The 25,265-nt window shown below is 38.3% G+C and overlaps 1 protein-coding gene across 4 annotated transcripts in view; it reads left to right on the top strand.

The window, feature by feature from the left end:
* The window catches only part of GPBP1 (GC-rich promoter binding protein 1), a 35,020-nt gene extending 10,920 nt beyond the window's left edge, over window positions 1-24,100 (top strand). For 2 of the 4 annotated variants that reach the window (XM_055791029.1, XM_005241981.4), the window contains 10 exons: window positions 6,010-6,129; window positions 9,544-9,667; window positions 10,151-10,374; window positions 11,030-11,096; window positions 13,485-13,669; window positions 14,479-14,619; window positions 15,112-15,276; window positions 19,471-19,655; window positions 22,422-22,524; window positions 23,620-24,100. In XM_055791029.1, the coding sequence (XP_055647004.1) occupies window positions 6,067-6,129; window positions 9,544-9,667; window positions 10,151-10,374; window positions 11,030-11,096; window positions 13,485-13,669; window positions 14,479-14,619; window positions 15,112-15,276; window positions 19,471-19,655; window positions 22,422-22,524; window positions 23,620-23,778 (1,416 nt within the window). In that variant the 5' untranslated portion in view covers window positions 6,010-6,066 and the 3' untranslated portion in view covers window positions 23,779-24,100. Of the gene's footprint in view, window positions 1-6,009; window positions 6,130-9,543; window positions 9,668-10,150; window positions 10,375-11,029; window positions 11,097-12,125; window positions 12,299-13,484; window positions 13,670-14,478; window positions 14,620-15,111; window positions 15,277-19,470; window positions 19,656-22,421; window positions 22,525-23,619 lie in introns of those variants that run through there. The other 2 variants (XM_013302888.3, XM_013302887.3) reach the window with 2 other exon arrangements.
* Window positions 24,101-25,265: the final 1,165 nt, after the last annotated feature.

Genomic DNA, 25,265 nt, shown 5'->3' with positions numbered 1-25,265 from the left:
AAAGTGTCCCAGTGTTTGAGCTGGACATTTGTGGTTTTTTTTTTTAGTTTTTTTTTTTTAGTTTTTTTTTTTTTTAAACTTTAAAGCTTTGCCAGGTCTTAACTGTTTCCTGTATTTTATAGATGCCAGGCGTGCGGGGAGGGGGAAAAAGTCTAGGTCTGTCTTCTTGCCTTATCCTTTTGCTCTGTAACTTTTGGCAGCACAACTGCTTGCTGGTTTAGTGCTGCAGCTAAGCGAATTGATAAATGCACCCGATTCTGTAGTGACTCTACAGTTACTTTGTCTGTAATGAGTCTGGTATGTGACTACACTGTATTCCCATTTTTTTAGTGTGCTACACAGACATATAAGCTGGGCTAACAGATGCTTGCCAGGGTTCTGCACTATGCTTAGCCTGTAATGTGCTCGTGCTTCAGTAGTGGTTAGAAACTACTGCCATGTATTTCCAGTCAGCCTGTTGGGTGAAATAATTCAGGAGTGAAGGAGGGTTAAATCCATAACTGATGTACTTGTGCTGACGGGAATCCCCAGTTCAGGAATTTAGGACAAATGGTATAAGAATGAGAAAGCATCATCATCCCCCTTGCCCCTTCTGGTGAACGTAGGGAAGGGAAAAGTATTTTTTTTTAGAATTATTTTTACTGCAAGAAATTACCCAAATTTAATTAAAATGTGAGGAACTGTTTGTTAAACATGAGATGTATACTGTAAACTTATTTTGGATAGTTTGTTCAACCAGATCTCCTTGATCTATGTATTTTATGCCCCTGTTTTATGTGTCAATAGCACAGAGGTTTTTACAAACAAGCTTTGCAAGCAAAACTTCAATGTTAGTCATTTTGGCTGTTCCATATTTTGTCCCAGTAATAGTGTTTTCAAGGTTGCAGATAAGGTGAAAATTGTAGCATAAGATGAAACTTGAAGAAGCACTTTGCTACAGTAATCTGTAATGTAATTTAATCTGAAAGTTCATGAATACTGGGTATTTTCTGCTTTTGTACCATATTGAATTCTATCTGTGTTACTGCAGGAAAAAAATACTGATTTATACTTTGATTGCAGTGGTGGTCTTCATGCTTAAATTAAAACAATCAAAATCATGCTTTTGTTTTTAAATACTATATTGATTTCAAGTAGTAGGGGAGAGGGGGAAATTTGCTGGGGAAACAGTATTCTCATGTTACAATGTTTCTTTGTGTACATGCATTGCTCAGCTTTAAATGTTTGTAAATATTCTCCATTCAACTCTAGTTACAATTATTAGTTTCTGACTTTGAAGCATAATAGGAATTGGCAGGCTCAAATGTTTTCTTAAGTCTTAAAGTTGTTCTGGAATCTTGTTCTTGTCTTCAGGACTGTGTATCTAGCCTAAATCTGCAATGGTTGGTATCTTCTTGTGATTCTTACGATGTTTTGGATTAAGACATCTCTTTCCTTGGTGGAATTTACTCCTTCAGATGTTTATAACCAATGTTTAAATACATCTTTGGGCCTTATTTTGTGAGGCAAAGCAAACACAGTAGTATTATTAGAATTTTCTTCTCTTTGATCACTGAAATAGTTCATTATTGCATCAAGTAAAATTTTAACTTTGTGTTGTTATTCGAAGTATGATTTTACATGGGTTTTTTTCTGTGGTGATTTAAAAAAGAAAAACTTGGTAGTGCAGGGAAAACTGTACTATTTAATATTTAATTTCATAATTTAATTTGGTAAGCACAAGCTAAACCAATGATAGTTGTTTTAGTTCAGTTTTTATGTTGTTGTTTTTTGCAGAGTTCTGCGAATTGAGTCTAGATGTTGTTCCTTAGCCTTTTCACAGAAGTCTTGACGCCTGATTCATAGAGTGGCTTTCTGCTTCCCTTTTCCCGGCATGTTCCTTATTTTTCTAAACCAGAGGCAATATATTAAGTTTTCCAAAATGCTCTTCAGATGATACAAATTTGTTTAAAAAGTACTGTTTCCAGCTGCTTTAAAACTGGTGAAAAAAATTCTGTCACAGAAGGACCTTATTGAGTCAACCATAAAAAAAACCCTGGCCAACTTTTTTGGATGTTGGTTAAGCATACTTGGTGCATTTCAGCTGCTGACGTGGCTCAGAGTGGATGACTGAGTTACAATTATGACAAATCTCTTCATTGTACATCATTTGGTACAAGCTGTTCATTATTCCTTGGTAGCCACTGCCTTATTATTGAAGACCGTACTTCACAAAACTACAGAATTAAATTTTATCTTATTGAATATTGGAATAATTGTTGCGTGTTACCTGAAACAAAATGCTTTACAGACTTCTCTCAGATCCCCCACAAGAAGTAACATTTAATAACAACATTTTTTCTTTGCTCTAAATTATTCTACTATCCTCAACACCAAAACCCATAAATTTTGTCTAAATTTATGGGCTATGGAAAACTTTCTTTTCTGATGTCACCCCACAGTGCTTGAGTCAGATACCAGAGGCAGTTGCTGAGAGGAGACTTAGTGTTTTGACCAGTCTGATTAAAGAAATTTAAATTATTTTTTTGTTAATAGTATAGGATAGCAGTATTTCAGTGTCTTTTTCTCACCTGTCTAGAATTGTTCAGCTCTGCTTCAGTAGTAGACTGCCTGAGCTGAGTTAGCTTTTATGGCACTGGTTAAAGAATGGCAGATACATTTTGAGTTTGCGCTGCTGGGAAATGGTGACCTAAAACATTAAGTGATAAGTTTTGGGCCTATTCTTTTGTTATGAAGAAAGCTTCTGAAAGTGGTGGAATAGTGTTTGGATCTGTGGTGTTTACCTCAGTAAGCTTACCTCTGATAGCCATACTAACTCTGGGAGTACAGCAGCTGTTTTCTCAGTATTAATGAACAGCAGTTGATCCGTTGTGTGGTGTGTACATAAGAGAAGGCTTGCTAACAGATGAATGGATTCTTCGTGTCTCCTAGTATAATTAAAGCTGTTTCATGTGCGTGCTTGTATGAGCACATACAACTGACTTTCATTCTATTAAAATACTGTATTTCTGAAAGGCAGAGGTATTCTTCTAAATCAGATTGCTGATCAGTGTTACCTCTTTGGCTTATGTCATGGTTTAACCCCAGCCAGCAGCTAAGTACCATTCAGCTGTGTGCTCACTTGCCCCCCTCCCCCTGGTAGGATGGGGAGGAGAACTGGAAACGGGTAAAACCCATTGGTTGAGATTATTTCAGTTATTGAACTGTTCTTAAGTAAAATCTACTGCTGCTACTAATTGTAATGAAAAGGGAGGTAACAAAGAAGAGAAGAATAAAACTCCAGAAAAACAAGTGATGCACAGTACAATTGCTGGGTACCCACTGACCGATGCCCAGCCAGTCCCCCCGCAAGCAGCGATCGGCCCCTCCTGCCAGCTCCCCCACCACTGTTCATATACCGAGCATGACGTTCTGTGGTATGGAATGTCCCTTTGGCCAGTTCAGGTCAGCTGTCCTGGCTCTGCTCCCTCCCAGCTTCCTGTGCACTGGCAGTACATGGGAAATTTGAAAAGTCCTTGAGTTAGGGTAACCACTGCAACATCAGTGTGCTATCAACATTGTTCTCACTAAATCCAGAACACAGCACTGTACCAGCCGCTGGGGAGAAAAAATTTGCTCTATCCTGGCTGCAACTAGTGCATCTCTGTTACTGTTGTTCTTTTATCAAAACTAGCTGGAAGAATTAGGCCTATAAGAGTTTTCCTTTTATGGGCGTATTGAAATCTACAGATATTCCGCTGCTGACTTTGCGCTCTGAATATTGTGTAGTTTTGGCCCAGGCCTCTATCACTTCACTGTACTGCTTTGTAGGAAAGGGAATGGCTCATCTGACAGAGCAAAAAGCCTTTCTAGAGCTTTTAGTTGAGGAATTGAGAAGATGAGGAAGACTTTTATATGGTTCTAGAATAAGTTTTGCTGGAAGAAATACACACCCATTATCAGCAAGTTGTGGACAAAGCTCTGTAAAAAACGCATTTCCAGTGCTTGGATACTTGATCACCAAATCTTGCTTAAGCCCTTGATTTATGTGCAAAAAGTAGAAGGTAGGATGTTAGTTAAGAATCAGCTCTTTCATGGCAGTTGGTTAAAGGTAGTGTTAGGAAGCCTGACTAGTTTTCTAAAAACAGTAAGAATTTTTTAAAACATCACATTGTCAATGCCTTTGTTGTCCTGTACCTAATAGCTGATTCACCAGTAACTTGGTAATACTTCTTGGGTCCTTTGTTACGTTCCTACTAGCTGTAAACCTCTCCCTTTGTTTTCCAGACTGTAAGTGCCTTGGTCTGAAGATTTTGTTGTTGCTGTTGTGCTGATCTTCCAGTATTGATACCTGTCTTGATTCTCCTGCTTGGAAATGAGAATTGTATCTCAAGGAAGGAGAAAAGTTTTTTTCTTGCTGCAGTTTGCTTAACATTTAGCTTGCTGTTTCTTAATATAACATCTCTTGTATTGGTTCATCTGTAAACATACATTCTCTTCTGTTTCTCTATCATTGCTGAACATGATTAAGCAGTAAAGCTAACCTGGTTCCTGGTGGAAGAAGCCATTTATGTGATGGTTCTGTGACTCTAGAACTTCCTTCATTTGTGTTTTACTAGTTTGACATAATTGGATTATTTAGAAAATTTCTTTGGAAATTTTTTATAGGTTAATTTAGAAAAGAGTTTTGGATAGCTTCAACAGAGTAATTTATACAAGTTATTTGGGTGAGACAAAGCTTTAAAAACTTGACTCTATTTAGTGATAGTAGATTTTGTGCATCTTACCTTACAGTTTATCTCTGGTATCAGAGGTACCTAAAAACCTAAGTATGAGCTTGCAGCATAAAAGAGAACCAGCAGCTTAACTAAGGGCATTTTAATGCTTACAAATCCATTAAGACTTCCTTTTAGATGCTGGAACATTCTTGTCTGTCCCTGGAATTCTGCAATTGCCTGGTTCAGGCCAGAATACAACAGTAATTATCAGTTACCAGGTTCAGATTCCACAGCTCATGATAATACTCATATTACAGCAGCCTTAAAGTGAACTAATTCTATGCTCATTGCCTAAGAGATCTGCACTCCATTGTGCAGCGGTGTGGAATACATGTTTATTTGGGTTTCCCTATGAAATGCATGTGGGTGTTTATTATGTTTTCACTAGCTGAATTTCTGATAGTGTGCACATAATACTTAAAATATTTTTGAATCATTGACAATGTTACAGTGTCTAGCTGCAGAGCATGATTCAGACACCCATATAATTCAGGCACTGTTTCATCCATTTCTTTCCTTTCTGTGCTATAGTTTAGCTTCAGGTAATACAGTTCACATTATCTTGCATTCTGTTGCTCATTGAGAGATATTTTTCTACCTGTGGGGAGAGCGTGGGGTAGGAAAAAGTATTCTTGGGTTTTATTCTTAAGCCATTACTTTCTTTTGCCCATTTTCAAATGAGAGACTGTTACTGGATTTTGACACTGTTTCTGGACATGTAGGCTCTGTTTCCATTAAGTCTGGAGACAACGTGGAATTTGTGGTGGCCCTGAGCATCTAGGGTTTTTTTCATAGGGAACCTTAATATGGCCTCTGAGACTTAAGTTTTAGGGATTAATTAAAATAATAAATAAAATAATAAAAAAGGCTGCTTCTAGGAAGCTAATGAAATAGCCCCTGAAATCCATTCTATATAGTACTAGAAAGTATTTCAACAAGCAAATTTTGCTACAGCTTTCTGGATCAGACCTTGCACATGCTTCACCCCATTTGTAAGAGGAAATAAAGGAAGCAACGTTACAGTTGTGTCTTCTCAAACATACTGCAGGTATCGTGTAGTGTGACATTTCGCTAATAAAATCACAAATGTGATGCTGTAAATGAGATGTGGACAATTGTATTCTAAACCAGATCTGCGTGAGAAAATAATACCAGAAACCGGAAGGGAAATAATGATCAAAACACCATGAGTGTAGGCCTCTTGAAATATAAGTATCTGAGAAGTACCTTTTTCTTGTTTTTCCAATTACAGGCACTGGCCATGAGGTGCTGAAGCCTTGTTTCATTGATTCGGAGAGACTGGACCTAAATGGCGCAGCATGACTTTGCTCCAGCCTGGCTTAATTTTCCTACTCCACCATCATCAACAAAGGTGTGTTCTTTGTTTTCCTTTTCAACAGGCGCTCTCACTATTAGAGAAGTCTAAATGTCATGATCTCATAGTAAGAATGCAAATATCTTCATGAATAGGGTGATAACAGATGATGTCTAGCAAGTCTTGTTGTGGTGATTTAAAGTAGTTGTACTGTGGTTGTTAAGCTCATACCTCCAGTGGAGCTTTTTCCTTGAGCAGCTGAGTTCATGGAAAAGAAGCATGTGTCTGGCCATATGATCAGAGCCGTTGCTGGATTAAGTTTGCCTTCATTATGAGTTTAAAATGAATTAAGGAAGCTGGGATTGTGATTGAATTTTCTTAATGTGGTTGATACAGATTACAGTTTGACTGAAATCCATCTCACCTATTGCTGATCATTTCCTCTTAAGTATAAGCTTTTATGTCATCTCCCTGTCACCTAAATAGCAAAGTCCACCTAAATAGCTGGGTATCCATTGCTCAGTCAGTTTTGTTCAGGTTTGGAACTACTATGTCAGTGCTGTATTGCAGTTGGGCAGACTGAAATGGGAAGGTGTGAATACTGAAGCCATCTTGGAGTATGGACAAAACTTTTCAGAAAGGATTGCTGTAAAATGTGTACAGGGAGATTGCAGACAGACTGGTAAACTCACTTTTTGCATTCTTAGATTTGCTTCATGTTAGGCAGTAAGTTTTATGTGTCAAAAATCTGTGTTGCTTGCTTTCTCTTTTAGCTGGCTGAATCTAGTCAGATAACTTCTCAGCTTCCAGAAATCACCAGTAGATTTTGTGTTGATTACAAAGTTTACTGTCATCTCTGCCACAAGAGACTTGATTGATACCTCCAACACATGGGGAAAATGCAAACCGCATGATCTTTGGACACAGTCTAGGGACTTCAGGTTCATGGTATTGTGTACAACTGAAGCACAATATATAAAATGCTGTCAGTTATACTTGGTGAAAATAAGATTATTCTTCAAAGTTCATACAAAAATAGAAGTTAAACTCCAAAGGCAGTATTAGAAGGAGAAGGTTGTTACATCTAAATGAACACATGAAACTATCTTCTAAAATATCATCCATGATCAACAGATGTGGAGCTTTCTGAAATTTGTGGCAGTTTATTCAGAATGTGTTTATAAGGATTTATTTTTTTACTTAACGAATCTCAGTATTTAATTTTTGAGCTACATAGATCTTTTGATAGTTTCTTGTGGTTTTCTATTTTTTCTCTCTCTCTCAGAGTTTGTCAAGGAAGTAACTAACTTCCCAGGGCTTAAATTGAGAGGGCAGTCCTTTTTCATTTGACTTCTGTTGTTAAAGAAAATGTATTTTGAATTAAGAGATTTAAAGTGCTGAAGCCGCTAAATGGCAGAACCAGGCCTTGTCCCTTGTATAGCCCTAATCCAAGGCTGGTTTAAAACTTAGTCAAGTTAATTAGTAGGAGAATAGAGAAACAATAGATGATCAATTGTATACACGGGTGCTCTCAAATGCAGGTGTTTCTAGAAAAAATCGGTATATGTGACTAGGAATTCTTGTTCGAAGATTAAGTGTACTTGAAGGATTGTGTAAGTTAAAGCAGCAGAAAGAAGATCCTGATCTGAGGAGGAGCTTGGAACTGAGGCAGAGACTGGAACCAAATAGATGAATCCACTGGGACAGTCAGGTGATGGATTCACAGAACTGACAAAACTGAATGAAACTTCTAAAAACTTCCGACATTTGATAAGTGTATATAAGCTGTGCTGATCCCTTTGTTCTTTGCCACTTACTGACGTGGTGGCCCAACTGTGAGTTGTGATTAAAGCAAGCCTAGTGGTACCCCACGTCTGTGTGAATTTTTCCTTTAACATCTGTACAGTTTGGAAATACATGCTTTGTATTTTAAACATATCTGTTGCTTACTTGAGTTTGATTTTTGAGCAGTTAATTTTGAACAGGGCCTTGAGCTCTGCTGGGGCATGTCAATAGAACCTGGGTATAATGGTTTTTTGTTTGTGATTTTTCTCTTACTGGGGTGTAGGGGAGGTGAGAAGAAGGAAATAGTTTTCTTCAACATGTTTTCCAAAGTAGTTAAACCTGACTATGATTTTTTTTTTTCTACTCATTTTGATCATTGAAGTACTTTAATACAGCTTGATTAGATGTTGATGACTAATAACTGTTGAAGTAAACTTGGGGCTTCCATTTTCAGACATACAACATTACTGATGTACTTCTTTTCCTGAATGTTAGTCAGTCTGGAGAGGAGGGAGCTTCAGGCAGCAAAGCTGATACTTGGGAGCAGTAAAGTTGATACTCCCTAGAATTATTAAGCTCAGTTTGCTGATACAGTACATTTCCACACTGCTGTGCACTTACGCATTTGAAGCTCTTTTGACCCCGGGACATGTTGGATCTCTTGTACATGTGCAGTACAGTGGACATATATGTGCACAGTAAGTGTGCTGGGAGGGAAGGGGGCTTTGTTTGCATCAAAGGGTGGTTGTGTGGCAGGGAGGTGCTGGGTGACACAGCCTTCTGCTGTCACTCACTGGGACATGTGTGGTGTGAACAACAGTAAGGCTAAGCCCTGCTTTTGCAGAAAGAATTTATTTTTGAATTTTTAAGAGGTAACAGCAAAAGAAATGTTATAGTGTTAAAATAGTAAAGCCAGGTACAGATGATAGGGAAGACAGCTACTGTAAGACGTGATCCTTTTTGGTTTAATTATGAGTTTTAGTCAGCATGTATTTTGATTTGAGTGCTATTCTAAGTATAAGTTTTTAGTTTATCAAGTACTTTCTACTGATATATTAAAGATTTATTTCTTTAAAATTTCTACAGTGCCTATTTATAAGCTGGTAATTTGAAGTATATTTGAGTATATACACTTTTTACTCTAGGCTTTATTTGTATTTCATAACTAGTTGCATTTGCCTTATTAGGTTATGACAAGACTAATACATTGGGCCTTTTTCGGGTACAGCTGCCTCTGGAAGTGACTTCTTGCTTGATGTGGAATGTGCATGTGTAGTTTCTGACCACACAAATTAAGATCCTGGGCTTCTTTTCTGCCTTCCAGACTGATCTCCTGTCCTTTCTGACCTTTTTTATTTTTCCTCTGCTGCAACACAGGTCACCTGTGCTCTGTTCAGCTGCCAAAACAAAATGTAGACACTTGGGCTTTTTACCTTGTGTAACAAACATGGTCCTCAGCCCTGTTTCCGTGTCCCGGAGCAGCAGGTACAGCTTCCACTTTGCTAGCATGGGAGATGGTGACATAGCTCTGAACATACGTGTAGCTGAGGACTGCTGCATTTGTCATTCCAAGTCTTATTAAAAATGGATTGTATATACCATGAATAATATGCATGTTACAGTTCTGATAATTCAGTTCTGTTATTAATCAGATATCTCAGGTCTACCACTTGTGCTCCTTTACAGTCATCACTGAACCTTGAGAAACATTATGAAAATTTTTCATGGACAGAGAATCGTTATGAAGCAAATTGCAGAAGACACAGCTCTTCGGATGGGTTTGATCCTAACATTGGACGGTCTAATGGAGGTAAAATTTAGCTTTCATGGAACATTTAGAATAAGTTCACATCATTACTTTGTAGCACTCAATCTAGGAAAAAAAGTCTGAAGGTGGTAACTCCTATGCTACATTCTTATTCTGTAGTAAAATAGAGGTAGTGGAAAGACAGATATGGGACAGGGTGTGAGTACGAAGTTGGTTAAAGTAGTGTGGTTCCTGGTGTCTTACTTTCTCTTAAGAGTGTTGAGTGAATATTCTAGCACCCAACATCTAAATGAGCAGACAGAATAGGAGATTGACTTGTCCTAATGTTGGACTACTGTTCTCTTGCTCTCGCATTGTTTTGTAAGATTCTTCCCTGCTGCTTAAGTGAATGAAAACTTAATTTACTATTCTATCACATGCCAGAGTATAGAGCTCCTGGCTTAACTTCTCTAACAATTTTGCAAAAGTAGAGTATTATTTTAAAATTGTTTGTTGTTACATTTCTTTAAAATTTAAAATTCTAAGGGCATTTTGGGAGAAGAGAGAGGAATGGTTGGCGTGTACAAGGCAGAAATGGTTCAGAAAATACAAACCATCGTGGAGGATACCATAGTGGAGGTTCCCGTGCTCGTACCAGGACTTTCCACTGTGGAAAAGGCCAGGGATGGCATGAAGACAATGTACCTGATACTGAAACTGGGAAAAAGGAAGACAAAGTAGTACCCAAACAATTTGAGGCTGAGGATTTTGTAAGTTAATTGTAATTATAATAAACAAGGTTTCATTGTTTCTGCTAGTGCCATTTTGTCCATTACAAGCTACTTCATGAGATTTCAGCAGTTGCAGATCATCATATAAGCAATCACCCTTCCCATAGATGAGAGGGTGTTAGTCATTTGTCCACTAATTGTTTCTCCTTTTATATCCGGTTTTTATCATTACATATTTATTATTGTCACTTAAGTGTTTAGGTATAACTACAGCCTGATTCCAGCTTACTGGGGTATGTGTATGTAGTAAATTCTACAGTTACCTTACTGGAAATCTGAAGTACTGTCAAAGTGATCTTTCCATTAGTGACCCATTTGAGATCCCATGCTTCAACCTAGAATCGTAGGATGTATGAGGAAGGGTGAGCTTCCTCTTTGAAGAACCATACATCAGTGTTCTTTGTTTTCTCTGGACAGTTTGTGTAATGGGATTGATTGCTACCTGATGTGTTTTGTTGGAGAAAAAAAACAAGTGAGCATTGACCTATTTGAGTTACAGGGGGAAGTGTCCAGTCTGTCTCCATTTAAAAATCTTTGACAGCAGAGGTCATACTGCCAATATTATTGTGATTCTTTATTTCATTGGTCCCAGAATTCAAGACTTTAAAAAAAAAATGATAAAACTTTCTTTCAGCCATCTTTGAACCCTGAATATGAGAGGGAACCAAACCAGAATAAATCTTTAGCTGCAGGTGTGTGGGGTGAGTATTTTTTATGTTTTTAAATGTAAAAGCGTAGCAGAGATCTGAAGCTGTTTTATTTGAAATACAGATTATTTTTTTTAGAATTAGAAAGGTGTAGATTTAAATTACAAAGGCATAGATTGAAATTGAGGAAACTTCAGTATTACTACAATATAAATATCTTTTCTGTTAGAGGGGTAACACTTCTATTTGAGTATCATTCTGTTGGTCGGTAGATGCAGCCACAACTAGGATTCTTTCCCAGAACAAGTATGCATCCCGTTTATAAAGATATTGAGAATTTATCTTCAGATGCAATGAAGGTGAGTAACCTAAACTAGTGATGTGATTGCTAGCTGATGACTTCATTAGAAAATGCCTTCTGACTGATTAGAGCTGTTGGAAGAGCTTGGAAAGAAACCTAGGAGGGCTGGGAAGAGCAGGTTAGCTTGCAGAGATGTAAGGTCCCTTCCTGAAAGGAAGTGTCTTAAGCTGTTGGCTGTGTTTACAAATTACTTGTAACAAATCCAGTCCTGAGTGTAGGCCTTGAACTGAACTGTAGTTTGGGATTGTTTTCTCATCTCTGCTTGATTAAGTTTGGCTACCACTTTATGATTCTGTGGGCTTTATGTAGTCAGTTGGTTACCCTGAAGAAAGTGGCAGCTTTAGACTGCACAGGTTTTAAATGAGAAACTCACTCAAAATAAGAACCTTTCTCTTTATCAAGAAATAACTTTAAACTTAAAAGCTACTACTTAAACTGGTGCTAATACTGAGATTTAAAATGGTAATTTGCTGATTCTTTTTCTCATACTTCCCCAGTGTGTTTTGTGCTCTTAGCACTATATGTCAGTTAACCTATCCATATAAATATCTAATTGCTAAGAACTTTTGCAAGAACATAAACAGTTGGACTGCTTTCTGGTTTTGTGTGTTTAGCTTTCATGTGAAAGTCAGGAAATAGTTATCTTTTAATAGAACAATAACTGATTTCTATCCTAACCAAGTTGGGAAAAATTACATAGCAATTTGAGTGTTTTTTTGCAGCACTCTGGCTGTGGCCAGCTGCGTGATGTGGCTCAGTTTGATCTCAAGGAGGGTAAGCTTTCCAAGCTTTTTGGATATCACTCTTCACAAGCAAAGGAAGAAACAGTTCTGTTAGTTACCTAAAATCATAGAATGGCTTGGAAGGGACTTTTAAAGGTCATCTAATCCAACCTGTAAGTTACAGTGCAATGACTTGTTACAGTTTACAGCTTGGTATCTTACTTTATTACAGCTCTGCTTCTGGAAACCTCATTTTGTAATTGAAAAACTGAAATTAAGGCAATTATTATTCCCTTTTAAAGGAAACAATATTCAGGACAGGAGGAATGCTACCATCCCCTTCTAATGCCTGTTAAAAATGTGTGCTTCTGTTAGATTCCATTTTACCTTGTGTATATATGATGGGAGCATGTTAATACTATGAAAAGTCTTTTCATAAAGTGTAATGAGAGTTACATAAGCAGTTATCACAACGGTTTTGTAACATTTACCTGCTAAACAAAGCTTAAGTCACTTATGCTTTTAAGACAGGTTTTTTTAAACTTAGGCTATAGTGACTGCCTGTGAAGTAGAATTACTTGGAGGGAGAGGAGGTAATCTGGGAAAAGGCTGCTAATGCAACATTGAAATGTGTGTACAAAAAAGTAATGAAAGTATTTGTTTTACTTTTTGAAAATTTTAGAACTTTTTAGTAGGTGTTCTTTAAAATGTTAAATGTCAGTGACTCAGTAGGACAGCTGATTGTATATCCCTTAATTAGTGCCCTCTTCAACATGGGCATGTTGTAAGCTTCAGTTGTTCTGTTATGCCCATCTGAGGCATGGAGATAAACTGGTCGTTGCTGTGGTCTAGAGTGGTGCACATCTGTTGTCTCATGTTTGTAAAGCCTCAGTGTGGAGCATTTGGCTCTAAACTGAGCTGTTAATAAATATATAATAAATTATTTTAGTAACCTTAAAGGGAAATATGAAAAGCATAATCTCTTTTGAAGATTATGTAACTATCAGCAGCTAACAATATTTGGATTTTAGATTTGCAAACAACAACTCTGTAGGTGGCTTCTTGAAAGAAAATCTTTACTTTCCAGGAAGTAAAAATCCTGCATTGACAAGTGAAATATTTTACAAATGGTTGTTGTAGAAAATGGAACAGAACCTGTATTTATCCAGGTTTGTACAGTGAACATTTGTGGAACTAATGCTGGACTAAGTTCCTGATTTATGCCTGTTTGCTCTGAACCATTTAGCTATCCAGTACCTTATGAACGAGAAAGTTAAGATTGTAGACGCATGCATGCATACACACACATATAAATAAATATATATATATATGCACACACACTTCTTTTTTTTTTTCCAGAGTACCCTTTGAATCCTAAGTCTAGATCTCCGAGAATGCTGGTCATTAAAAAGGGCAATACAAAAGAACTGCAGATATCTGGATTCCCAGTAGTAGGAAGTCTTCATTCACAGTCAGTAAGGGATGGAACTGGCACAAGTATTTATAAAGGATTAGTCCCTAAACCTGTCACTCCACCTGCAAAGGTGAGTCTTGGATACCGGTGGCATGAACAACATGCTGAAAAAAGTCTTGCTGTAATTCTGAATGTGTTTATTTCACCCCAAGAGTACTGTTCCTAGAGTATTATGCTTTCAGCTCTTGCTAAGTGCAGCACACCCCAAAGGTGAATGGAAGCCATTTTTCTCAGTTTTCTTTTTAAACTACACTCTCTGTTTCTCATTTACCTTTTTTGAGAAGGGGAAGATCTGTACAAACGAGAATGAAAAGGATGTTTTTAACTTATGCAGTTAAATAAGTTAAATAATAGCAGTGCCTTTTGTGTATATAATTTTAACAGAAAAATACGTAGTGGAGAGATACAGTCAGCATAAAAATACCTTCAGAATTTATCACAATTGTCGATAGAGATTGAGTTTCAAGCTATTAGTGTCATTCTGGTCCCTTGCAAAATGCAGCTTTCCTTCTCTTGATACTTGTTTCAGGAATTTTTCTGTGTTCTCAAGAGCACGTTGGAGTAATTCTTACCCCTCTAACATTCTAAATGAAAAACAATACTTTCAGCTGCTGAAGACTTCTATTTTGATTCTTCATACCTCAAATATGAGGATCTGAATTGTTTTGCAATTTTAGTCTTTATATAAAAAGTGTAAGCAGTATTTGTGAGCGGATGATTTGCTCATAAACAGTCTCTTTTACACAAGAAAGCAGGTGTTTGTACTAAATTATGGTTATAGTTAAGATCTGCTTTTGCTTAATCATTTTTCTGAAGATTCCTAAAAATAATCCTATTGTAGTTATTGACTCTTAAATTTGTGTTTAAATTTTTGTTTAGCCTACACAGTGGAAAAGCCAAGCAAAAGAAAATAAACTTGGGAATCCGTTTCCTCATGAGTCTGCATCCGGTGTTGGCAGTTTCAGTCCTTTCACATCAATTGCCAAGGCATTTACTGTATCACAAAATTCAGTGAAAGAGGTAAAGCAGTGCCTGCAGTTTTTATCAAATCTATAAAACGTTTAATTTGGTTAGATAAGGGAATCAGTAAGTGTTATGCGGAATTATATTACTTAAGGGTTTTTTTGAAGTTAAGGTGTGGGAAGTATGGAAGGCCCGTCGCTGGCCTTTAAGTACTGCACAATTTGCTTTGTAGGTTTGATTTGAAGTAAAAATGGTGCATTAGGAAGTATAACCTGATAGGTTTAAACTTCAAAAGTGCTAATTGTATAATACACTTAAGAAGGTCCATTGTTCATTAGCAGTGCTCCATAAACCTGCATCTCTGGGTTTACACGTGAGAACTACGTATGTTGAAATACAAGTATCTTACCTCTGTTTTTAACTGTGGATGTATGTGAAACTACAGGTTTCTTAAACTACAGGTGCCAGGGAGTCTTTTTGTCTTTATTCATTCAGAAAACATTGGATGAAACTTCTAATATTCTTTCTCTTTCTGACTCCCTACATTAGTGTATTCGGTCAAATTCTTCATCCCCTGTTGACAAAGTTGGTCAGCCTCGTTTAACAAAATTGACAAGAATGCGGGTTGATAAGAAGAGTGAATTTTTGAAAGCATTGAAACAAGATAGAGTGGAAGAGAAACATGAAGATGAGAGTCATGCTGGGCAAGAGAAGGTAGTTTTGTTCATACCCATTGTAGATCCAGCAGTAGTAGTTTTCAGATGGACTAAAAACTATTTTTCTCTTAACAGCTGTTAAGTCATGGTGTTGGATCTCTAAATGAAGGAAAGGAGTTACATTTTGATGAATTTTAGAAAGTTGTTCCAAGTACTACTCTTCCTCTAGTGCTTCTTAATAGTTTATTTTCTCTCTGCAGTTATCTGTTCATACATGTTAATAACTCAGGTCCACTTTAGCAACAATAAAAAGAATAAATTAAGCTTAGTACACTAACCTAATCATAGAATTGTAGAATTGCTTAGGCTGGAAAAGACCTTTAAGGTCATCAAGTCCAACTGTAAGCCTAACACTGCCAAGTCCACCCCATGTCCCCAACTGCCACATCTACAAGTCTTTTAAATACCTCCAGGGATGGTGACTCAGCTGCTTCCCTGGGGCAGCCTCTTCCAGAGCTTGACAGCCCTTTTGGTGAAGAATTTTTTCCTAATACCCAATCTAAACCTCCCCTGGTGCAAGTGGAGGCCATTCCCTCTTGTTCTATTGCTTGTTAATTGGGAGAAGAGACCAACACCCGCCTTGCTATAACCTCCTGTCAGGTAGTTGTAGAGAGTGGTAAGATCTCTCCCCTCAGCTTCCTTCTTTCTAGGCCAAGCAACTCCAGTTCCCTTGGCCACTCCTCTTAAGACTTCTTCTCTAGACTCTTTAACCAGCTTTGTTGCCTTTCTTTGGATGCACTCAGCACCTCAATGTCTTTCTTGAGTGAGGAGCCCAAAACTGAACACAGCATTTGAGGTGCAGCCCCATCACTGCCCAGTACAGGGGGATAATCACTTCCCCAGCCCTGCTGGCCACACTTATTTCTGATACAAGCCAGGATGCTGTTGTCCTTCTTGGCCACCTGAGCACACTGCTGGCTGAGATTCAGCCAGCTGTCGACCGGCACCCCCAGCTCTTTTTCTGTTGAGCAGCTTTCCAGACGCTCTGCCCCAAGCCTGTAGTATTGTGTGCGGTTGTTGTGACCCAAGCGCAGGACCCAGCACTGAGCCTGTTGAACCTCATACAGTTGTCCATGGCCCATCAATCCAGCCCATCCAGATCCCCCCACAGAGCCTTCCTCCCCTCCAGCAGATCAACACTGTTCCCCCAACATGGTGTCAGCTGCAAACTTACTGAAGGTGCAGTCAGTCCCCCCATCCAGATCACTGATGAAGATATCGAACAGAACTGGCCCTGGGGAACACTGCTTATGACTGGCAGCCAACTGGATTTAATTCAGTTCACCACAAATCTTTGAGCTTGGTCTTCCAACCAGTTTGTTACCCAGCAAAGTGTACAGCCCATCCAAGCCACGAGCAAACAGTTTCTCCAGGAAAATGCTGTGAGAAACAGTGTCAAAGGCTTTACTAAGGTCCAGGCAGACAACATCCACAGCCTTTCCCTCATCCACTAGGCAGGTCACCTTGTTAAAGAAGGGGATCAGGTTGGTCCAGCAGGACCTGCTTTTCACAAACCCATGCTGGCTGGGCCTGATCCCCTGGCTGTCCTGCACATGCCACGTGATGGCACTCAGGATGATCTGCTCCATGACCTTCCCCAGCACTGAGGTCAGGCTGACAGGCCTGTAGTTCCGCAGATCCTCCTTCCCGCCCTTCTTGTAGGTGGGTGTCACACTGGCTGACCTCCAGTCCACTGGGATCGCCCTGGTTAGCCAGGACTGTTGGTAAATGATGGGAAGTTGCTCAGGGAGCACTTCTGCCAGCTCCTTCAGTACCATTGTGTGGATCCCACCTGGCCCCATAGACTTGTGGAGGGCAGTGTTTCTTACCTTGGCTATTCGTTATCCTACAAAACAATGAAACCATTTCCTTTCTAATTAGAGTGTTTAGACAGCAAACAGTTCTCTATTCTTGGTTAATAGGAGCAATAGTTAAATCTGTGCATATATAGAGAACTCGTTTTTTCTTCCTAACTGAGAACTTGGAAGCCTGTACTGCCTATACATAATACATGTCGGGTTTCAGTCTGGATCAATTTATGCAGTGCTTGGCTGGCACCAGAGAATATTTGTGTAAGTGCTACCAGCCACCAACAAGCCATAAGCATAATTATCGTGGATAGTCCAAGTGAAGGTAAGTATTGTATTATTCAGGATGAGATGATTACAAGCCTGTTTGCTGTAAACAAGTGGTTTAAAGTGTTCTAACAAAACAACGTTGTTAGTTACAAATCAGCCAGATAAATGAGTGGTTTTGAGAAAGATTTATTCAGAGACATGAAAAAAGAAACAGTGCCAGTGTGCATTGCTCATAAATGTAATACTGAGTGTTCTGACTCTGTTCCTATTTCAGGCAAAACAAAATTTGCTGTAATGGGACTATACAACCTCACTGCATGTGTGAGTTAAAAAAGGTGAAATCTTTCCGTTGGGTATTCTTTGGCTTAGCACCCTGAGATGGGTGTTGGGGGTAACGTTCATGTATGTATAAGAAATACACAAAGATACTGGTTTAAGATTAAAAAAGATAGTAGAAAACACTGTCTTGCTTCAGAATTCTGAAATAGTGTATGAACTTGGTGGGAATTTCTGTACCTGAAATTGTCTGGAGTTAATATCGTCTTCATTATATATATGTCAAATGCGTTTGGTTGTCTCATTGTACATAGCTGAGTTTCAGAAGGAAGTGTATTGAAAAAGAAAAAAGGCTTTTAGTGGTGGAAGTTTTACTGTCCTTGGACAGGAGTATGTAACATGTAGCCTGCAGTAGTTGTTGGCAGGTGCATGCTTCCTTTTCCCTGCCACTGCTATTTCACTAACAGGTGTGAAAAGATGTTAAACAAATCATGTAACTAACAGTTGTCCTGCTTCCAACATTTCATTTTAATGATCGTCAGTAGAGGACGTGGTGTGCAACTGAGCGGATGAGGAGATAACTACATATCAGTCTTCTATAACATGATCCTGTTGATGGAATGTTAAGGCCTGCAGTCACAGATTTCTTGTCTGAAATAACAAGGCAAATCGTAATCAGCAGCTGAATCATGCTTGGAGAAAGCCATTTTGCTCTGTATTTATTAAAATTATTTAATATTTTAATGATTTTTTTTTTATAATCTGAGATGCATTCTTCAGGTGTATGATTTTAACAGCTGAGTGTGTGTTTACTGGGGTACTTGTTCTTAAGAAACACTTAATGAGCATTCTAAAATCTCTGGAAGCAGACAGAAATTTTAAAAATTAAAAAAAAAAAAAAAAGAGGGAAATGATGGTGATGGTCTTGATCCTGGACTCTGAAGAATGGTTTCTTAGAAGTACAGAACTGGCTGATAGAATGATTGCCTCCTGCTATGAATAATGCTCTTATATGTCCAGTTTAGGGATTTTGTTGTCAAAAGGGTGTTAACTAGATGATGATTGTACTTTCTTCTTTGTATTTACAGTTAATAAGACTTCTGAGGCCATTTGGCTAAATTACTAAATAAAAATTACAGGTTGCTGCATAAGTAGAATAAAAACCCCCACCTCTGCTTTGCAGGATTAAAGAGCTTTTAGTATTTTGAGTGAACCTGAACAGTCTGCTTTCTGAATAAACTTTCTTCATAGTTCTTATTTGATGGCTAGTAAGTTATAGTTGCTGTTTACAACAGCCTGAGAAGCTGTTGTGAGTGCATATGTGTAGGGGAAGCTGTTTGAATTGAACGAGCAATATTGACTCTTTCTGAACCTGTGGCAGATAAATTTTCTGATTGAGATATGGTGGCTGTGACCTGCCCCTTACACTAAATTAAATTGAGAACTTTTATGCTATCTAGCTGCTTCTGACACACATGGCTCTGTTTAATTAGGAACATTGTTTGTTAAGTTCGACAGATAACCTGTTATTTCTGTTTGTATGAAAGACAGCTTAAATAAGTTTGAATTTTAAGATGTGTTTGAAACTTTGTGAAAAATGTTTGAGGCAGGTCTTGGGAGTTTCTTTCTGCATTACTTGATTGGTGGCGTAAGTTAAGATTTCTGTAGTATCCAGGTATTGCAGACTCTAGAAGTATGAATAGAATTACCCCCAAGATGGTGTAGAGTGTTTCCACTTAAGCTTAATTTCTATTAAACACTGAATTGCAGCACTTGCAAACATTTACTTGTGAATGAAAATTATTTTAAACTTTGTAATATGTAATTGTTTTTAACAGGATGATGAGTCCTTTAACTCGTGTAACAGCAACAGTCCTCATCATGAGAGAGATATAAACCAAAACTTTGAAAGTGAAATTCTGCAGGAGAATGGCAATGCTTCAATTACATCTCAACAGATCATTCAATCTTCAACTTTCCCTCAGGCAGATGTTCTTTCAAGCTCACTTGAGGCAGAGCATAGGTACGTACTTTATATTATATAATGTTCCTTCATAAGTGAGCATGTCATCATTTCTTACTAGTTCAGAAGCCAGAATCTGAAAACTGAGAACACATAAAATGTTTAATGACTACTGTCAATTTAACTTTTAGTTATGTACTTATTTAATATGGAATATACTTTGTTTCTACTAAATTTGTAGAATTTAGCTTAAGCTGACTTAAGCTTGCTTTACTAAAAATGTGGTGTAGTTTCTTACAAAGAAGCAAAGCAGACTACATAGTGACTTCATCCCTCTGATTTTGGTCTGCATGCCTAGGAGGAGCAGTGCATGTAATTGCTATTTGTATTAATAATAGTTTAAATGCTGCATCTTATGTAAAACTTCTGTGGGTTTTTCCTCATTGTTAAAGTAATTATTTCTGTAGCTGACTAGTTGACACTGTCAGTGATGTCACAAGAGAGTGCACTCGGAAGGGAGAAAGTAACTTCAAAAAAGGATTGAAACAATTCTGGTATCTCGTAGGAGTAACTGCAGTAGCCAGCTGGTTGAGATGAGGATGCTTCTGCTGGGAAATCACAACTCAGTCTGGAGATGAGCTTGTCCTGAGCCCTGTCAGATTCTTACTTTTTCTGGCAACTACAGATTTGCAGTGATAGACAGAGTTTTTTTCTTTTGTAGTGATAGATTATATGTATACATTGGACTAGAGAACTTTCCCTTTTGTAGTACCTGCAGATGAAACTTTCATACTCATGAGGGATAAGAGGACATGAAAAGTGAAATGCTCCCTGCTCTGTTCCTTTTTTTCCACCGTTGGCTATGGAAATAACCGATCTTTCTTTGGCCACTAGAGGCTGCTGATGACAATGCTAGGAGTCAGATGTAACACTCACTTTTCAATTCAAATGACTTTGGCTTTCATAGGGTTTCTGGGCAAATGTCTTTCCTTTGTGGTGTCCCAGAGAGGCTGTGTGCTAGCCCTTTGGCTAGTGACCTCTGTGTGTATGTAGACAGATGTTATGGTAAGCCTTTTTGTGGTAAATTGGACTCGAAGTGACCATCTTAACTCACAGGCTAATTGTGCATGCCTAGTAACGGTATTGGCATGTCTTGTACAAAGTGTATCTTGGGCTTCTCTTCTGCTGGGGAAGCTTCCAACAAACAGCTATCTTGTTGTCAAGTTTGCTAATCTGATTTTTTTTTTTTTGTAGTTCATCCTTCCAACCATTCTAGAAGCCTAGTGTTTCTTCAAAGGGACAGTGGTCCTGCTAACTTCAGACAATGTTACTTAAAAATTAATTAGCTATTGCCCTAAATTTAATATACGTTGACAAGAGCTCTGTAACTGTTCCATTTATTCTTAGCTTGCAGTAAAACTTTCTAACTCAAATTACTGTTGCCAAAAATGTAACTGTCACTGAACTGCATTTAGCATTGCAAGTAGTTTTCTGTATGCACATATTCTCTTTTAAGAGAGCTTTGGATGACTTGCATATTATTTCTGCTGCTTCCTGAGGATTTAATTGTTCTTGGCTGTCACATTGTCCAGTTCAGTCCAAATACTACAGAGGATGTAATTTCCATTTCTGTAACTGTCCTGTTAACTTTTTTGTAAACAGAGTAGTGCTGTTCTCCCCTTCTACAATTTCTACTTTTATTATGGTTTAACAACAGTCATTGGTGTCACTGGTCACCTGCAAGTTTGCCCAATGCACATCCATTGTATTGGGACCTAGAGTTCTTTGTGGGGGGAGGGTTATACTGAAGGACATTTTCTTCTGAGTCTGGCTAAATGACATACCTGGCCCATCACATCAGCTATGAGTTTGTCTTACTTCCCTGTGTTATTATATCCACCATTCTGTGATGCCTTATGTCAGTTCTGGCATATACTTTAGAAACCTTTATTATTTGTGAAATAGCTTTTAATTTTCTCTAACATCTAAGGTCAACAAGTGCATGGTTTGGCTGAAGAATGTGCTAATCCTTCTGGCAAAAACTTTGCAGCAAGAGAACTTACTGTCTTCATTGTTTAGAGTAATGGTTTCTTCACCCTCAGATAACCCCTGTTTTCACAGTGTCTTCATATATAAAAACACTTTCTTCCTGTTCAGATACTGCTTGACTTTTCACACTAGCTAAAACATTATGTATTACATTTCTGGATATCTCAAGCTTAGTCATGAGAGGAATCTCTCTTGTTCCTTTTCCTCTGCTCATCCCAAAACTCACTCCTAGTTGTAGTCTGCCTGTGCTGAAGTAGCAGCAGCTGCCGCTGGGTGGTTCTCAGTTGCAAAGAAGCCTGTCCTGGCTCTGACGTTAGCATGTGCTGGAAGAATGAAGCACTATGTGACCGTCCTGAATTGCTTCCCATGGAGAGGCTCCACCAGTATTCCTCATGGCTGCTCTGTTACCCAGGAAAACCTGCAGATTCCTTCAGTGTCAGTCTTTGTCTCTTCATACTGTTTTCAAGGGATTAATTGCTGCTCCACCAGAGCAGTTATGCAAAGGAAATACATTCTTGCTTTTCCACCTGACACAGATCTGTTACCTTAAGACAAAGGTACAGTTTTTAAAACGGGGTCATCTGTGAAAGACCTGATAGCTTCCCAACTTTTATGCTTTCTGTATCTTTTTGTAAGGCTTTTAACCTACTTCTGTTTAAGAGTTTAACAAAAATGTAGAGTGATAGATCCATTTGTTACAGATTTTTACACATAGGCAGAGCTTGAAATGTCTGGAGTGGATGTAGCAAGTTTCTTAATGTTGTTTTTGATTTAAAGGCTGTTGAAGGAGATGGGCTGGCAGGAAGACACTGAAAATGATGAAACATTTGCTCCCTTAACAGAGGATGAGATGAGGGAGTTCCGAATCATTAGTGAACAGGTAACATGAAGTTAATGTTCCATTATTAACTTGTAGCTGGCTAACCTAAACTCTTACCTTTGAGGAGGATTTGCAGTAATTTTGATGGTTAGAGAGGTTGCTGTTTCAGTAGCATTTCAGTATTGTACTTCTGGAAGAATAGTTGCTTCAAAAAGATAAGGGACCAGTACTTACTGTGGGTAAGGCCTATGCTTAAAGTATCAAGGGAGAGGTAAGGAAGTGCTTACATGTAGTTTCAGCACCGCTGGTAGTAAATTGCACAGGCTTTCGAGCGCCTCAGCTTAGCTTGAGGAAGGGGAATTTTCTTGTAAGTTTTTTGTGCAGTTTCCTTGGCTCTCCATGATTGACCTTTCTCTACTGGAAATTGAGACACATTTAATTCACTAGTAACAAAATCTGAAAACGCAATCTAGACTTGATTTTTAAAGAAAAATATTTCTTCTTTTTAAGTTAGGAATTCTGTATATCCCTGGTGGAGTCAGTGAGGAGGAGCTGTAAAGGAGGATGTTGTGCAGTGTTAAATCTGAACATGTGATATTTCCATATGTCTAGCCGTACATGTGGAGCATTTGGAGTATTGAACTCTTAAATGCTTGGCTTCTGCACAATGTGTGGAAATGCAGTAATTCCTTTCTTGTTGTAGAATCAGTTGTTTCCTTTCTCTCCAGTGTCTGTGACTTTCCAACTGCATCAGGTAGACAGGTAGGGATACCCGTTCCTCCCCGCTGCTTCTCCTGTTCTGGGCCCCTGCTTTATGGCAGACCCTGCCCTTAGCACAGATGTTTGCAACGCTGGAAAAAGGGAATGCACTGCAGGAGAGACCACGTAGGAGGAGAGGTCACTGGGGCAAGGTATCTGAGGAAGTGGGTGAGAAGAGAGTAAGCCCTTGTTGACTGCAGGAGCTTAGTTCAGTTGGAGGCACTTGGCCTGGTGACTGGCCCAGAAGGTGCTTGGGAGTTCTCCTGTGTATATATGAACAGGTAGTGCTGTGGATCTAACGCAGCCCAGAGGTGAACGTGTAGAGAATGTTGAAATGCAACAGATTGTTGTGTTTAGCTTTTCATTCTCTAAATGTATCTCTTTTTCTCATTTCAGTTACAAAAAAATGGCCTTCGGAAAAACATCATTTTGAAAAATGACCTTATCTGTGACTTTAAATTTAGCCCCTGGAAAAACAGCACTTTCACATCTGCTCTGGAGAATGAGGATTCTGAGACAAGCAGCAGTGATACGTCAGATGATGATGACGTGTGAAGACTTCTGTGACATCTGTAGAAGCCCGTTCTAATCTGATTAAAGTTTGGGGATGGGTAGTCCACAAAAAAATCTCGAATTTATATAGTAAGATACCCACTAGCGGAAGAATGATGGGACTTCTGTCTGAGGGAAGGAAGGAATGTTGTATTGGGTGTGTTGAATATTCACTACGATTCCTTCGTAAATGAATATTGTAGAACGAGGACATGGGTTGACCCGGCATTGGCTGTCTTCATCACTGAAACATTTATGACTAGCAATGTGACAATGTCATAAATCGGACTTTCTCATTTAATAATAAAACCGAAGAATTGTGTAATGTCTTGCAAACCTTCTTTCTTAAAATGTTCAGGTCATAAGGGAAGAAAAGGGCAGCTTGACACAGTGTTAAGCTTGCCAATTCATTTCGTTCTTACAGTGGAAATAAGGGAAGTCAGTCCTCTTTGTACGCAAAACAGGCAATGTAGCATGTTGGCCAAGATGAACAAAGTGCACTAAAACACTTTTCCTTAATTGAGCTGTTGTACTGTTCTACTTGCACACATAGCCGCTCTTTAGCCGTTTGTGGTGTAGTTGTTAGTAATGGCAAAAGACCCTGATGTTACAGTTCCAAATTTCTAGAACTAACCTTTAAACTAAAGGTTTATGGGATAGCAAGACCCAGTATTCTCACAGTGAACGCTTGCCTTGTGGGAAGATAAGCACCTTGTTTTAGGATTTACTATTAGAGTATTGTCTCAGTGCATAGCATCAAGGGTACTGTTTTTAAATCTGGTAAGTTTTGTTTGTATTTACATGACATGTACTGTGGCAGTAGTGACTACATTTCAAAATGAAGTAAAAACACTAACCACAAGGTCTTGCTTTTATAGCAGCAGAAGTATATCTGTGCAGTAACTACTTGTTTTGCTTACTTTGTGTCAGACTTTTTCTTTATGATCACACATTTGAAAACTAATTCTTTGTTAGTTATAGTTTTATTTGGTTCATTTTAGTTCTTTAAATATTTTCCACAGGGTTGTACAAACTATATAGCATTAATTCATACACACAACTGCTCTTGGTGACGTCACATTTATAACACAGCTTACATATACAGACATTCCCCCTTTAAGATATTTTTGATTTGTACTATTTCTTATAATAAGTAATTTGCCATTTAGAACTCGTAAAGCAAAAATATTTATATAGGTGAGATTTTGTCCATATTTAACTTCTTCAGGACAAGACATTTTTTGTAAGCTGGCATATATCAATTTGGGACTAAGGTGGTATGTTTCAGGGTTTTTTTTTGTTTAAGCAGAAATTTCTATTCAAGAGGTCAGTTTTTGTCTTGGAACAGGCATGCAAATGTTTATGTAGTTACTTTTATCATCATGGACTGACTTACGTAATTTTCTCATCTAAATTTAAGAGGATAGATTCCTTTTTTTAAAGAGAAATCTGCCATATCAGTGATGAAGTCTTCCCTACCTGCATGCCTT

The sequence above is a fragment of the Falco peregrinus genome, chromosome Z (genome assembly GCF_023634155.1).
Source record: "Falco peregrinus isolate bFalPer1 chromosome Z, bFalPer1.pri, whole genome shotgun sequence".
NCBI lineage: Eukaryota > Metazoa > Chordata > Aves > Falconiformes > Falconidae > Falco > Falco peregrinus.
The sequence above is the reverse complement of the archived record's forward strand: the minus strand, read 5'-3'. Positions and strand labels throughout refer to the sequence as shown.